The sequence below is a fragment of the Nicotiana tabacum genome, chromosome 18, assembly GCF_000715075.1.
Source record: "Nicotiana tabacum cultivar K326 chromosome 18, ASM71507v2, whole genome shotgun sequence".
Lineage (NCBI taxonomy): Eukaryota > Viridiplantae > Streptophyta > Magnoliopsida > Solanales > Solanaceae > Nicotiana > Nicotiana tabacum.
Genome location: NC_134097.1, coordinates 101,803,161 through 101,816,780, shown reverse-complemented (window position 1 = coordinate 101,816,780; position 13,620 = coordinate 101,803,161). Strand labels below are relative to the sequence as shown.

The 13,620-nt window shown below is 38.2% G+C and overlaps 1 protein-coding gene and 2 pseudogenes across 1 annotated transcript; all 3 read right to left on the bottom strand.

Moving 5' to 3' along the window:
- Positions 1 to 445: 445 nt before the first annotated feature.
- LOC107766883 (uncharacterized) lies at positions 446 to 2,134 on the bottom strand (annotated as a pseudogene).
- A 2,494-nt stretch (positions 2,135 to 4,628) lies between these two features.
- Positions 4,629 to 6,326, bottom strand: LOC107766882 (uncharacterized; annotated as a pseudogene).
- Positions 6,327 to 7,521: 1,195 nt separating this feature from the next.
- LOC107766880 (uncharacterized) lies at positions 7,522 to 12,941 on the bottom strand. Its single transcript, XM_016585761.2, has 3 exons — positions 12,772 to 12,941; positions 11,988 to 12,225; positions 7,522 to 7,907 (listed from the first exon to the last, which is right to left on the bottom strand). Exons 1-3 carry the CDS (start codon positions 12,812 to 12,814, stop codon positions 7,853 to 7,855), a joined length of 336 nt encoding a protein of 111 aa, XP_016441247.1. The 5' UTR covers positions 12,815 to 12,941; the 3' UTR covers positions 7,522 to 7,852.
- Between the last annotated feature and the right edge of the window lie 679 nt (positions 12,942 to 13,620).

Below are 13,620 nucleotides of genomic sequence, written 5' to 3'. Positions count from 1 at the left end.
CTGTATTTATTTATACTGCTATGTTCTACACTGTCAAACTTTCTAATTTATTTAACCTCAGTAGGGCCCTGACCTTCCTCGTCACTACCCCACCGAGGTTAGGCTTTGCACTTACTGAGTACCCTGTGGTGTACTCATGCCCCTTCTGCGCATGTTTTTCATGTGCAGATCCAGGTACTGCGACTCAGTCCTATCACCCTTTAGGTGAGGCGACTGCTCCAGCTACTTCGAGGTATATCTGCCGCGTCCGTAGATCGAGGAGTCCCTTTCTATTCTAGCTTTTTAAACATTTGCTAGGATACGAAAAGAAATGTCAATTGTACATATGTTGGTGAAAACAGTCCTAACAATATAAACAAAGTATCCAGTCAATTGTAGAAGCTTTCACCAACAGAATCTATCCAATTGAATTTCCATGCACTTTCACCTTCTCAAGTTTGATACATCAATCAAGCACAACTAGCTTTTGATACTCTTTCCCAGATATTGTTGCTTCCATGATAGCTTCAGGATGAAAGTTCCTTTCTTTCAAGAATAGTTTCAGCAAATTCTTTGAAAACCCACTCACTAGTGCAACTCCTTTCTAGTTTGCAATCACAGGTGTAGCTATTGAATCCCTCACATTCCAAAACACAATCTGCGGCACGCAATTCCCATAATCTTTCTCACTAAATTTTCTAACAATAGCTTCATAATCTGTCTCCCATGGAGTAGCATAGGCCTTATCAAACTTCATATCACTAAACACAAAGAGTTTCTTTATCATCTCATCCTCCTTTAGTTTCTCATCCACAGCTACTTGTAGTATTAGATCAAACACCTTTTGAAAATCAGTGATCATTCCCTAATCCATTTTTCTCACAATCCCAACCTTGGACCTTAAATCCTCCCCCTCAACTAGTTGAAGCTTTGGGTTCTTGCTGAATATTATCAACTTCCCTTTCCAAGGCTCGAAAATTAATTCTGAAACGAGACCGCCTAGCGCCACTGAAACCTCCATTGGACTACCCCTCATATTGGCCGAAATATCACAAAGAGCAAGACAATTTTTCAGTTTCCCCTTTTGGGACAAGCCATCTACCATTCTCTTCCATTGAAACTCCGCAACTTGCTCGCCTTTGCACTTCCACGGACCAAACAATTTCTTTATTATCTGATGAGCCAGCAGCACACCTGCAGCAATCTTGTCCTTTCCCTGTTTTACTTTCTCAAGATACCATTCAAATCTATATCTATCATGTTTCAAAAACTTGTCTTTGTACAATTCCATAGAAACTGAGGCCACCCTATTGTAAGGAATCCAACCCCAATCATTTTACCCAATATAAACCTCAGGCAACTCTAGAGCTTCACGTAAGGTCACTAGAACTTCTTTCCTCAATCGATCCCTCACTCTATACGCGTAATGTGCATCCTCAATTCCTTCATATTCAGGATATGCCTCTCTTGGAAATACCTTCCTTGCAATGTTTTCGCATAAAAGTGTTCTCTTATCAAAAGACGAATCTAGAGAAGGGAACCATTTAGCTGCAAGGCTGATCCGTCTCCATTTCCTAGTTCTCAACAATTCAAGATCTAACTTCAGGTAATCCGCAAAAAGATCAGATACACATTCATGCAAGAATCTATAATCAGGATCATGTCTATACCTCTTAATAGCCATTTTGGCCATCTCTATTCTCTTATGTTTCTTAATTTCAATTGTCTTCTCATAAGATAATTTAGGTTCTCCAAATGGTCTCTGAGCTCTAAGTCTAAACGGTTCTACGTTTAACTTTCTCCTTCTCCATTATTTTTTAGCTTTTTCTCTCACATCAGCTCCTTCAAGTAGCCTGTATAGAATCTCGGGGAAATCCTTGAAATACCCGAAATTCGCCATCGACTCTAAATTACAGGCAAGGGTCTTAGGGTGGAGACTATGAAGCCACAAGGCAGCAATGTAGTAACATTCCTTGTAAGATTTGCCAGTGCCACGAACACTACGCAAATTGCATATTAGTTTCAAGGCGGTTAAAGAATCATGATCCCATGCACATTGCAAATATTTAGTAAGGGACTGAGGAGGAGTATCAGGAACAATGTGAAAGAAGAAATCTAAACAAGGGTTGGTAGTAAAAAGATAGGTAGGTGACATATTTTAGAATTCTTAGGTTTGAATCCGATGAAAAATAGGTGTTTTGATGTTGTTTTGCATGTTCCAAAGGTTGGAACAAGTTTTAATGGAGTTATGGGATATGTTGGTAGGTTTGGTTGAGGTCCCAGGGGCCTCGAGATGATTTCGGATGGTTGACGGAATGATTTTGGGACTTTGGAGTTGCAGCTTCAGTTGTTCTTCTGTCATAACTGCACCTGTGAGTGTGGGACCGCAGGTGTGGAGCGGCAGAAGCGACGGATCTAACGCAGAAGCGGAAAAGGAGGAAAGGCAGCAGGGACCGCAAAAGTGGGGTCTTCACTGCAGAAGCGGCCCCACATCTGCGAAAGGATAGCCGCAGATGCGGAAATCTAGGCCTTAAGTGAAAAGTCAAAAATGCGACCATTGTTCCGCAAATGCGGGACCGCAGAAGCGGTCACAGGACCACAGATGCGGAAACAGCTGGGCAAAAATATGAAATATCGAAGGTTTAGTTTCAAAAGTTGGAAATTCGATTTGGAGCTCGGGAGAGGGCGATTTTGAGAGGAAATTGAAGAGGAGATCATTAGGTAACGATTCTTTAACCCTTTCTAGTTATATTCCATCAATCTATAGTTAGTTTCATCATTTAATTTCGGATTGGAGATGAAAATTGGGGAAAATTTGGAAGAAAGTTCTTAGACCCAGAATTCGACTTTTGATTGGGAATTTGACCGTTGGATAATTTTGGTATGCATGAACTCATGGGAGTATGAGGATTCTAAAAATATAAGTTTTACCTGATTCCGAGACGTGGGCCCGAGGGGCATTTTGGTCATTTTACCTAATTTCGCGTATTAGCTTAGAATTTCTTTGTAGAATCAGTTACTTGAAGTGTTATTTATATTATGCAATTGAATTGAATAGATTTGGGCCATTTGGAGTCGAGTACTCGTGGCAAAAGCGTGGTTTCGGGTTGATTATTGAGCCGGTTCGAGGTAAGTGGCTTGTCTAACCTTGTGTGGGGGACCTTCCCCTTAGGATTTGGTATATTTGGTAATTGAAATGCCTTGTACATGAGGTGACGAGTGCATACTTGTGCTAATTGTTGAAAATCCGATTTTCTTTAAGTAACTACTAGTATGTTTCCTTTCCTATTGTTATTACTTGCACTATTAAGCATGTTGTTAGCTTAGGAAAGCATGTCTAAGTGACTTAATTGCTTTACTTGCTCAAACTGTCTTACTTGAATTCTGTGTACCATGCTAGGCTAGAATCACTTGTTTCCTTAATATGAAATTTTGTCATTTCTGTATATTTTTCCGTTGCTGCTGTGTATTTATTTTAGGACAACGGATGTGGGATTCTGATAGCTCCCCATTGTCTGTTTATTTTGGGACTACGAATGTTGAATTCTGGTAGATCCCCCTACACAGTTATATTGAACTATGGGAATGCACCTGGTAGATTTTTCTAGTACTGGGTATTTACATTTAGGACTACGGAACGGAATTTTGGTAGATCTCCGCGCACTATGAGTTGGACTATGGGACGGGGACCCCGGGAGATCCATTGGATATATACATATGGAACTACATGATGGTATCCTGGGAGATCCTCGGTTGTTATTTTGGTGCTAAGTCGCATTTCTTTCTGTGTTTTGCCTTGTCTCTTTAATAGTTGTTGTTGCCCTTTTTATATCCTCTGTTACTTTCACTGTTGTATTTATTTATACTGTTCTGCTCTACACTGTCAAACTTTATACTTTATTTAACATCAGTAGGGCCCTAACTTTCCTCGTCACTACCCGACCGAGGTTAGGCTTGGCACTTACTGAGTACTGTTGTGGTGTACTCATACCCCTTCTGCGCATGTTTTTCATGTGCAGATCCAGGTACTGCGACTCGGTACTATCACCCTTGAGGCGAGGCGACTGCTCCAGCAATTTCGAGGTATATCTGCCGCGTCCGCAGACCGAGGAGTCCCTTTCTATTCTAGCTTTTTAAACATTTGCCCTTTTGTATTTCTTTCCCTTGTTAGATATTCTAGAGTTAGTTTGTGCAGTGATCCTTAGATTGTTCATGGGTTTCCGGGTCTTGGAGATATGTATTGGTTTCTGAGAGTTAAATGTTATGTATGCCGAGCGGCACTTTTAAAAACTGTTTTATTATTTTTTTTAATTCTATTTTAAATTATTTTACTTCCGCAACTTGGGTTATCTTCCGCAATTTAGGCTTACCTAGTCGTAGGACTAGGTGCCGTCACGATGGTTCACGGAGGGCGAATCGGAGTCGTGACAGAAAAGGGATTAAAATCAACCGAAGCTTATACTCACTTTCTTCACAAGAAATAACCATCTTGTAGTGTGCTAAATTTCAAGTTCTTGGCGATAATGCCACAAAGAAAACTGTCCTAACAACATCAACAAAGTATCCAGTCAATTGTAAAAGCTTTCATCAACAGAATCTGTCCAATTGAATTATTTTCCATGCACTTTAACCTTCTCAAGTTTGATACGTCAATCAAGAACAACTAGTTTTTGATACTCTTTCCCAGAAATTGCTGCTTCCGTGATAGCTTCAGGATGAAAGTCCCTTTCTTTCAAGAATAGTTTCAACAAATTCTTTGAAAACCCACTCACTAGTGCAACTCCTTTCTGGTTTGCAATCACATGTGTAGCTATTGAATCCCTGACATTCCAAAACACAATCTGGGGCATGCAATTCCCATAATCTTTCTCACTAAATTTTCTAACAATAGCTTCATAATCTGTCTCCCATGGATTAGCAAAGGCCTTATCAAACTCCATATCACTAAACACAAAGAGTTTCTTTATCATCTCATCCTCCTTAAGTTTCCTATCCACAACTACTTGTAGTATTAGATCAAACACCTTTTGAAAATCAGTGTTCATTCCCTAATCCATTTTTCTCACAATCCCAACCTTGGACCTTAAATCCTCCCCCTCAACTAGTTGAAGCTTTGGTTTCTTGCTGAATATTATCAATTTCCCTTTCCAAGGCTCGACACTTAATTCTGAAACGAGAACTCCTAGCGCCACTGAAACCTCCATTGGACTACCCCGCATGCTGGCCGAGACATCACAAAGAGCAAGACAATTTTTCAGTTTCCCCTTTTGGGACAAGTCATCTACCATTCTCTTCCATTGCAACTCAGTAACTTGCTCGTCCTTGCACTTCCACGGACCAAAAAATTTCTTTATTATCTGATGAGGCAGCAGCACACCTGCAACAATCTTGGCCTTTCCTTGTTTTACTTTCTCAAGATACTGTTATATCTGTCATGTTTCAAAAACTTGTCTTTGTACAATTCCATAGCAACTGAGGCCACCCTATTGTAAGGAATCCAACCCCAATCATTTTGCCCAACATAAACCTCAGGCAACTCCAGAGCTTCACATAAGGGCACTGGAACTTCTTTCCTCAATCGATTCCTCACTCTATACGCGTAATGTGCATCCTCAATTCCTTCATATTTATGATATGACTCTCTTGAAAATACCTTCCTTGCAATGGTTTCGCATAAAAGTGTTCTCTTATCAAAAGACGAATCTAGAGAAGGACACCATTTAGCTGTAAGGCTGATCCGTCTCCATTTCCTAGTTCTCAACAACTCAAGATCTAACTTCAGGTAATCCGCAAAAAGATCAGATACACATTCATGCAAGAATCTATAATCAGGATCATGTCTATACCTCTCAACAACTTTTTTGGCCATCTCTATTCTCTTCTGTTTCTTAATTTCAACTGTCTTCTCATAAGATAATTTAGGTTCTCCAAATGGTCTCTGAGCTCTAAGTCTAAACGGTTCTCCGTTTAACTTTCTCCTTCTCCATTCTTTTTTAGTTTTTTTTCACATCAGCTCCTTCAAGTAGCCTGTATAGAATCTCAGGCAAATCCTTGAAATACCCGAAATTCGCCATCGACTCTAAATTACAGGCAAGGGTCTTAGGGTGGAGACTATGAAGCCACAAGGCAGCAGTGTAGTAACCTTCCTTGTCAGATTCGCCAGTGCCACGAACACCGCGCAAATTGCATATTAGTTTCAAGGCGGTTAAAGAATCATGATCCCATGCACATTGCAAATATTTAGTAAGGGATGGAGGTGGAGTATCAGGAACAACGTGAAAGAAGAAATCTAAACAAGGGTTAATAGTAGAAAGACAGGTAGGTGACATATTTTCAGTGTAGCCCATATTAGGGGGTTGTGCTTTTGTGGAGTTGAAATTTGAAACCATCAAGTCCATAAAGGGACTGCTTACAGTGTAGGCTGCAGATTGTGGAATGGTGGATGAAGATGTTTGTTTAACATAGATTTCTGGAGGGCCAATAAGTGAAGACACTATGGATTTTAGAGATTGTGTTGATTTCTTCATTGAAATGAGTGTAACTTAGGACTGGAAGTAGGAGAGGATGAAACCTCTTTTTCAACAGAGATGATAGACTTTATAGGAAAAATTTACTTGCTGACCTGTGTCATTTATCTAAAAAAGTAACTTGTTGGCCAAGTAACAACGTAGTATTTGAGTGTCGAAGGTAATCCCACTGTTGCTAATTTCCTTTTTTATCATTGTTATTCTATTCATATCTGATATTGGGATTTCATGATTTGAAAAGTTAAAAACGAATAAATTCCCCTCTTAAGATTATTTCAGGGGCGAAGATAGGTTGGCCCAAGGGTTACGTATAAGGTAAAACAGAATACTAGTTATTGATTAAAAATAGACTTTGAACACCGTTACATAACCTACTGACAAAGGATGCTCAAAATTTAAACACCTTTATTGAATTTCCTGGCTTCGCCACTGGATTATATAGTTTTAACATTACATTATTTTGGTGGTCAAACAATTCTGTCTGTGTTTCTGAAAATCAAACAAGACAATTTCTTTTCATTAAAAGCAAAATAAAACTAACAAATAATTGTGGTTATGACACTACTTACAAGTAAACTATCTTAAATACGAGATTATATTTAGCATATAGATTGTTCCTATACAAGGCATACATCTATTGCTGTTCGAAATTATATGTATTAGGTCTTTTTGTGCTTTAGTTTATATAATTTTAAAATGTGAAATGTAAACCCTAGCTAAAAATTAATAATTAATAATTAAATTAAAAAAAAAAAAGAACTAGCAAAATAGGCGGTTGTTGAACCTGTACACAAACCAGCAAGAAGGAGCCACTAATGTTATAATAACGTATTCTAGAATTGTAAAAAGATTTTACAACGAATCAATCCAACATTGATAGCATAGCAAAAAAAAGTTTATAGAATATTTCAACAGCTAAAATATCCATAAAAAAGTTGTATCTAACATTATTTTATTGGCAATTTTCTACTTTTTGATTAGATATAAACTCACTACCTCTGATAATCGCACAAAGTACAAAATAAATCATTCTAATAGTATTTTAACTTAAATAGTTTTGATATTGTAAGAAGAAGATTACACCTTAAGAAAAGCTCGAAATACAGAAGCCAAAAGTTGTCGATTACATACTTGTATCATAATATTACTTTTGCCAAAGAGCTAGGGATGCATTCTTCAGATAACAACTGGACAAAATAGATAACAATAGAAGTGTTGCAGTACAAGTTCTTCGTGCATATGTAATATAAAAGTTTTAAGAGCGGAGTCTGCTGACATTTTTAAGAAATCCACAATCAACAGCAATTTGACAAACCAATAGCATTTGGTAGCCGGCAACCAGCCAACTAGAAGCATCTACAGCACTCCTCCAAGAGACAGCAACAACACAGAGTAGCCAAACTGCAGAAACGATCAGCTTTCAAAACACACTATGAATGACACGACTAAATGAAATGTAAAGAACAAGCCTTCACAACCCAGAAATATATACTCCTGGTGTGTGTGTGTGTGTGTGTGTCATCTTCTTCGTCATCTTTATCAAGTATCACCTTATTACCTTGTTTTTCCCTCTATTTTGCATGTGAGATGCTCAACATTTTCTTAGCCAACTTCTCCTTTCTATCTTCTCATTTTTCTTCTACGTTTTGGCTTTGTATGCTCTTGCTCTCTCGAAAAGCAAGAATTCAAACACGCATAAGAGATAGAGCATGAGCATTGCAGTAGCCTATGCAGATTCACTTACTCGCGCTATAAGTATGGTCACAGGTTGAGATGTAACTAATTCAAGAAAAGATTTCTGCAGCTAAACCTTGAAAATGCACTTGGATACCTCTTTCTACCTGATCCAAGGGCAACCTTAGGAACTCTCTGTAATGCTATCTTTTGCCGATTAAATTCTTCTTACTCCTTGGAATTTAGTCTCCCGCTCATATCAACAAAGAGTTTAAGAAATAGATCGGACACCAATTCTGAAGCTAAAGTTTGCAACAGAAAAAGGAGTAGGAAAAAAGAAGCCCCTGACAGGTTCACAAAGAATTTATGAACAGCACTAGATGCAGCTTTAAGCCACAAGATGAAAGAATTTTAAAGCACTCATGAACGGGAGCCTTGGCGTAGCTGGCAAAGTTGTTTCCATGTGACCAGGAGGTCGCGGATTCGAGCTGTGGATACAGCCTCTTGCAGAAATGCAGGGTAAGGCTGCGTACAATAGACCCTCTCGGCTCTTCCCCGGAACCCGCGCATAACGGGAACTTAGTGCACCGGGCTGCCCTTTTTTCATGAACAATGAGTAGAATAGAAATAAAAACCTCTTGTAGTTTCACGAAAAACTAATGAGGGGCAAAAGTAATTGGTGCTAGTAGCTACAAGATGAACAAATGGCTGACTGATTCATACGCAAACACAGGATTGACGTTCTTCATGTATATCCCAGTGCAAGTAAGAAACTCTAAGTATGGGCATTATAGTTGAAGTCTGAGGAAAATGGTTCTCTATGACAGCAATAATGGCCATCTTAATTAGCTCCCGAGGTTCTGGTCCAGTGGCAAGAGCGCAGCGCGCAAGTGTGGGTTAGGCACACCTCACGAGCTCGAACTCTACCTCAGACCAAAAAAACTAGTATTTCAGTGAACAAGGGCAGAGGAAGAATGGGCAATTATTCTCCAAGCTTCATATTGTGCGCTAGCCGCTGGCTGACACTTGGAGATTTCTTGGTTATCAAACCAATAATGGCTGTCTTAATCAAGAAAGAACTAAAACACCTTGACAATTATGTTGAACTGCTAAACAGAAGAAGATAGAAATGACAACTGAGTTTTGCTTGTAGGTCGACAATGTTTGCAACCAGGAATAAACAAATCTTGTAGAACTAATGAACTGATGCCTATGCATGTGAGGGGGAAAAACAAGAAAACTAGGTTCCGAGAATCTGCTTGCCTGAACATTTTCATTCAGGTAGTACTATTCCCTGTATTATTTACTTGTCGAATTCATTTTCTATGCGATAGCTGAATAACATGAGAAAAAACCTCCACATTAGAAGAGATTATGCTCACAATATTACCCTGTTTCTAATTTGCATCAGAAGGAATTAATTATAATATGTCATGTATCAGACATCAGATGCATAGTTTATAAGCATATTCCAGCAATTGTGACTCACTACCAACTAAGAGTAGGCCGCAGAACTATGTTTTTGTACTAATTACTAATACAGTTCACCAAATGCATTGTTTACCTAGAAGTCGTATGTTGCCAAAAAAAGGCACAGAGAAGTAAAAAAAAGGCACAGAGAAGTAAAAAAAAGGCACAGAGAAGTAGATGTGGGACGCAACAAGTGATGGAGCTCTTCTCCTCACTTCCCTCTATATAAGTTCGTAACTAGAACCTCAACTAGGCTGATCCATGTGGGTTCCATCATGAACCTATCTAGAACCCTCCAACGCAAAAGAATAAAATGATTCTTCTGTTGTTAATAGGTTAATCATACGGGATCTAGTCAACCTAACCAAAGTTCAGCCCCTTCATTTTACATGGGTTGATCAGCAATCTAATTCCTCCTCACCACTACTCTTCAAACACAAGTTCCCAAAGACTTGAAAGCTTAAGTTGCACCGAATGTGGTAGAATGTCTCAGACCAGGAAAAATGGAAAGAATGCATGTCACTCATTTTTGCAGCTTGTCATTAACCAAAACTTGATGTTCATACTACATATGAGCTGATGGCTACACTTATGAGGATGACCCGAAAAAAGAGCTAGGTCCCCAATGTCTGCTTGCTTGAACAACTCATTCAGTAAGCACTAAAAATGGAATATTACCTCAGCTCAAAGGTTGTTTACTCAGATATTTCTTATCAAAGCGAGGGATTCGTTTCAGGCGAAATCAAATCATAAGCAATTTCCGCTCTACCATTAATTGTTGCTATTTCCGCATCCCTGTGTGGTGGTTTGAGAAAGAAAGTCGAGACATTCAGAAAGAGAGTTATGTCATTTCTAGCATTGAAGATCCCTATTCTTATTGAATAGTTCAAATAACTAGTTGAACATACCTATTCATTTCAAGAATAGCAGAATAGCCTCCCCTCATCTTTTTATGTTCGTTTATTTGTTTACTTATTGAACTCTTTTCTTATACGATGACTGAATAACATGAAAAGATTTACAACGGAGAGAGATCCTTATTCTCGCAGCTATACTTAGATTCTATCCCCTTTTTAATTGACATCAGAAGTAATTCATCATAATGATGACGCGTTTTTGCAAAACAGGTGCATATTTCATAAGGACTTCTCTGCAGTCAACTTGCTATTTAGTAAGAGTGGGCAGATTTCAGAAGAATTATTTTATTGAACTCAATACCACCACTGTTCACCCACTGCATTTTTACCAAAAGCAGCCTATGCGGCGAAAGAATAGCAGATATAAGCAACATATGTAGAGACAAAATTTAGACTAAAAAACTTGGATGAAATTCAAGGAACCTAAGAATCATGCCCCAAGGAGTCCATGTGGACCAGCACAGGTGACGGGGCCCTCCTAGCTTTCTTTCTTCTACTTTGAACTAAGGCGAGTTTTGTGAATACCAATCTAATACCCCTTTGCCACAAAACAGAACTTGATATCAATAAATCCAAATACACCTAAGAGAAAGAATGGTTCTCATGTTAGCGTTCAGTTAATCATCTTTCAAACTCTCATCCTCCATTTATATGGGTTCACCACTAACTCCAGTTCCTGATGACTATCCTCCAAACATCAAGCTCTCTATGACTTGAAAATTGCACATACATAACTATTTTCCCCACTACCAATGGTCACAAATGAAGCAATATCCCCACATATTATCAACTCTAGCTTGTCTTCTGGCCATCAATTGCAGGAGTACAGAATATGTTGCATTAATGCCTTTCAAATAAAATTTAATTTTCCAAATTGAAATAGAGAGAAGAGGGTAGCAGCTGGACCTTAAAAAAATTCAAATTCTAATGGAACCTGAAAGGTTTAGTCAGATAAATCGAATTGTTTATTCTGGTCTGGTAGCACAGATTTTAACTGATGACGAAGTTCCATGACCAGATACAGGAATAATATGCTGTTTTTCCTTCATATCACTTTCTCCCCAAAAGGCATCTTTATTACTCTGGCCCATTTGTTGTTTTATGATTCGACAAGACCTCTTCTTTTAAGAACAAGCCCAAATATCTCTTGTAGAAAATATCCATTTAGAATCAGTTGAAAACCGTATGGATATAACCAACAACAACTATGCCTCAGTCCTAAGAAAGTTGCGGTCGGGCATATGAATCCTCATTCAGATATAACCCATGATAGAAAATGTTCGGTAAAGGGAAATCTAGTCAACATTCAACACATTGAAGCAAAATGGTGAAACATCTAATATCAACTAACCCGGACACTAGTGTTATAAACAAACAAAAAATCAAATATATAGGAGAAAGAGAGTGAGAGATGACATACCACCCTTTTAGGAATGAAGAACAGCCATTGTCATCACCATGATAATAGCCACCACCCTGGTCATGGTAGATGTGCTGAGGTGGTGGTGGAGGGTATTGATCATTAAAGTAGCCTTGATAACTGTGGGGTCCAGGAGGTGGTGGTGGAGGAGGGTAGCCGCCTCCACCGTAAAGCCCTGGTGGTGATGGCATCCCCGGTGGAGGGTATCCTTGTGGTTGAGGTGGTGGTGGTCCATACCCTAAAAATTTGTCAAATTACAACAGACAAGTTGAATTTACAGCAGTTAATTGACCAATCCACTAGTAGTAGTAATTTAGTATCAAAAATTGAAACTCGGGTACTGATCATGCAATTAGGCATTCGTATTGTAACTAACCCCAAAAAAAGTGATAATTAGAAGAACAAACAAGCGTAAAATCAGAACTGTCAAATAACCAAAATAATCAAATAACCAATTTTTTATTTTATTTTTTAAAAAGAGTAATTTTGGTAGACAAAGGTTGAAACTTGGGTGTTCTTGAAATTGTATTGTTATTGCAACTTGCCTAAAAGAAATGAAAAACACAAGAACAGACAAGTAGAACTAGAACAATCAAGTTGACCAATTTACTGGTGAAGTCTTTGGTAAATAAAGGTTGAATCTTTGGTGATCTTGTTATTGATATTATACCTTGCCTAAAAGAAGAGAAAAATACAAGAACAGACAGGTAGAATTAAAACGATCAATAGACAAATGTTGAAAAAGGGGTAATCTTGAAATTGGGTATTTGAAATAGTAACATACCTGGGGGTGGGTAGGGACCTTCATGAACATGCTGGTAACTCATTTGGTGTCAGAGATGCTGGTTCTTGAGAGAGAATTTGGTGATTTGATGACTGAAAATGAAGAGAGGAGAGTAGATCGGCTAAATACAGCGACTTTAACTTAGCTGCTAAGGTGGAGGAAACATAGTACAGGCACGTCAGAAGATTAATCTAAAAAGATAATTTAAGGGTCGCTATCACTATTCACTATCATAGCCGTTCACGTGTTAGCAGCAGATAAAGTTAAGGGGTCTATGATTCAGCAAATGGCGTTGCTTCAAAACGTGATAATCATGATCCAGGGAAGAGGGTAGGAAAATATTGAAAAATAGCCAATTTAACCCCAATTTAGCTGACATTTAAAAAGTTATTAGTAGTAGTATTTTGCGATTCTTTTGGTACGAAATAATAGTTGGATCAAAATAACCTAGTTATAATACGAAAAACTCTATGTACGATTACTAATTTAAATAGTTATAAGTTCAAATTTCGGAAACAGTTCCTAGAGTTTCAAATTCCCCTATATGCATCACTCCAACATCATATGTTGAAGTTCTAAACATTGACAAAATAAACTCCACCAAAAAGTACTAGAGTTTGAACATATAAATGATTGACTGATTTTCAGTTTTTTCTTCACTCAACTGGCATCTCCAATGCAGCCCAAAAGTCCAACTACATGGAACTCTCAATTTAGTCTTTGCAACCAATGACACAAGGTAGCCACTTTTAAGTATGTTGTTTAAAATATATTCACAATTTATAATGTATTTGATGATTAACCTATGTATTTAAATTTCAAAGTTTAAACTTCAGGACATTGTGTCCT

Excerpts from the sequence above, each read along its gene's own strand:
- LOC107766880 (XM_016585761.2), bottom strand. The coding sequence starts at position 12,814 with ATGAGTTACCAGCATGTTCATGAAGGTCCCTACCCACCCCCAG. Across the intron at positions 12,226-12,771 it reads AGGTCCCTACCCACCCCCAG|GGTATGGACCACCACCACCT; the intron begins GTATGTTACTAT and ends ACAAATTTTTAG. Across the intron at positions 7,908-11,987 it reads TCTTCATTCCTAAAAGGGTG|TTTGGCTACTCTGTGTTGTT; the intron begins GTATGTCATCTC and ends TCGTTTCTGCAG.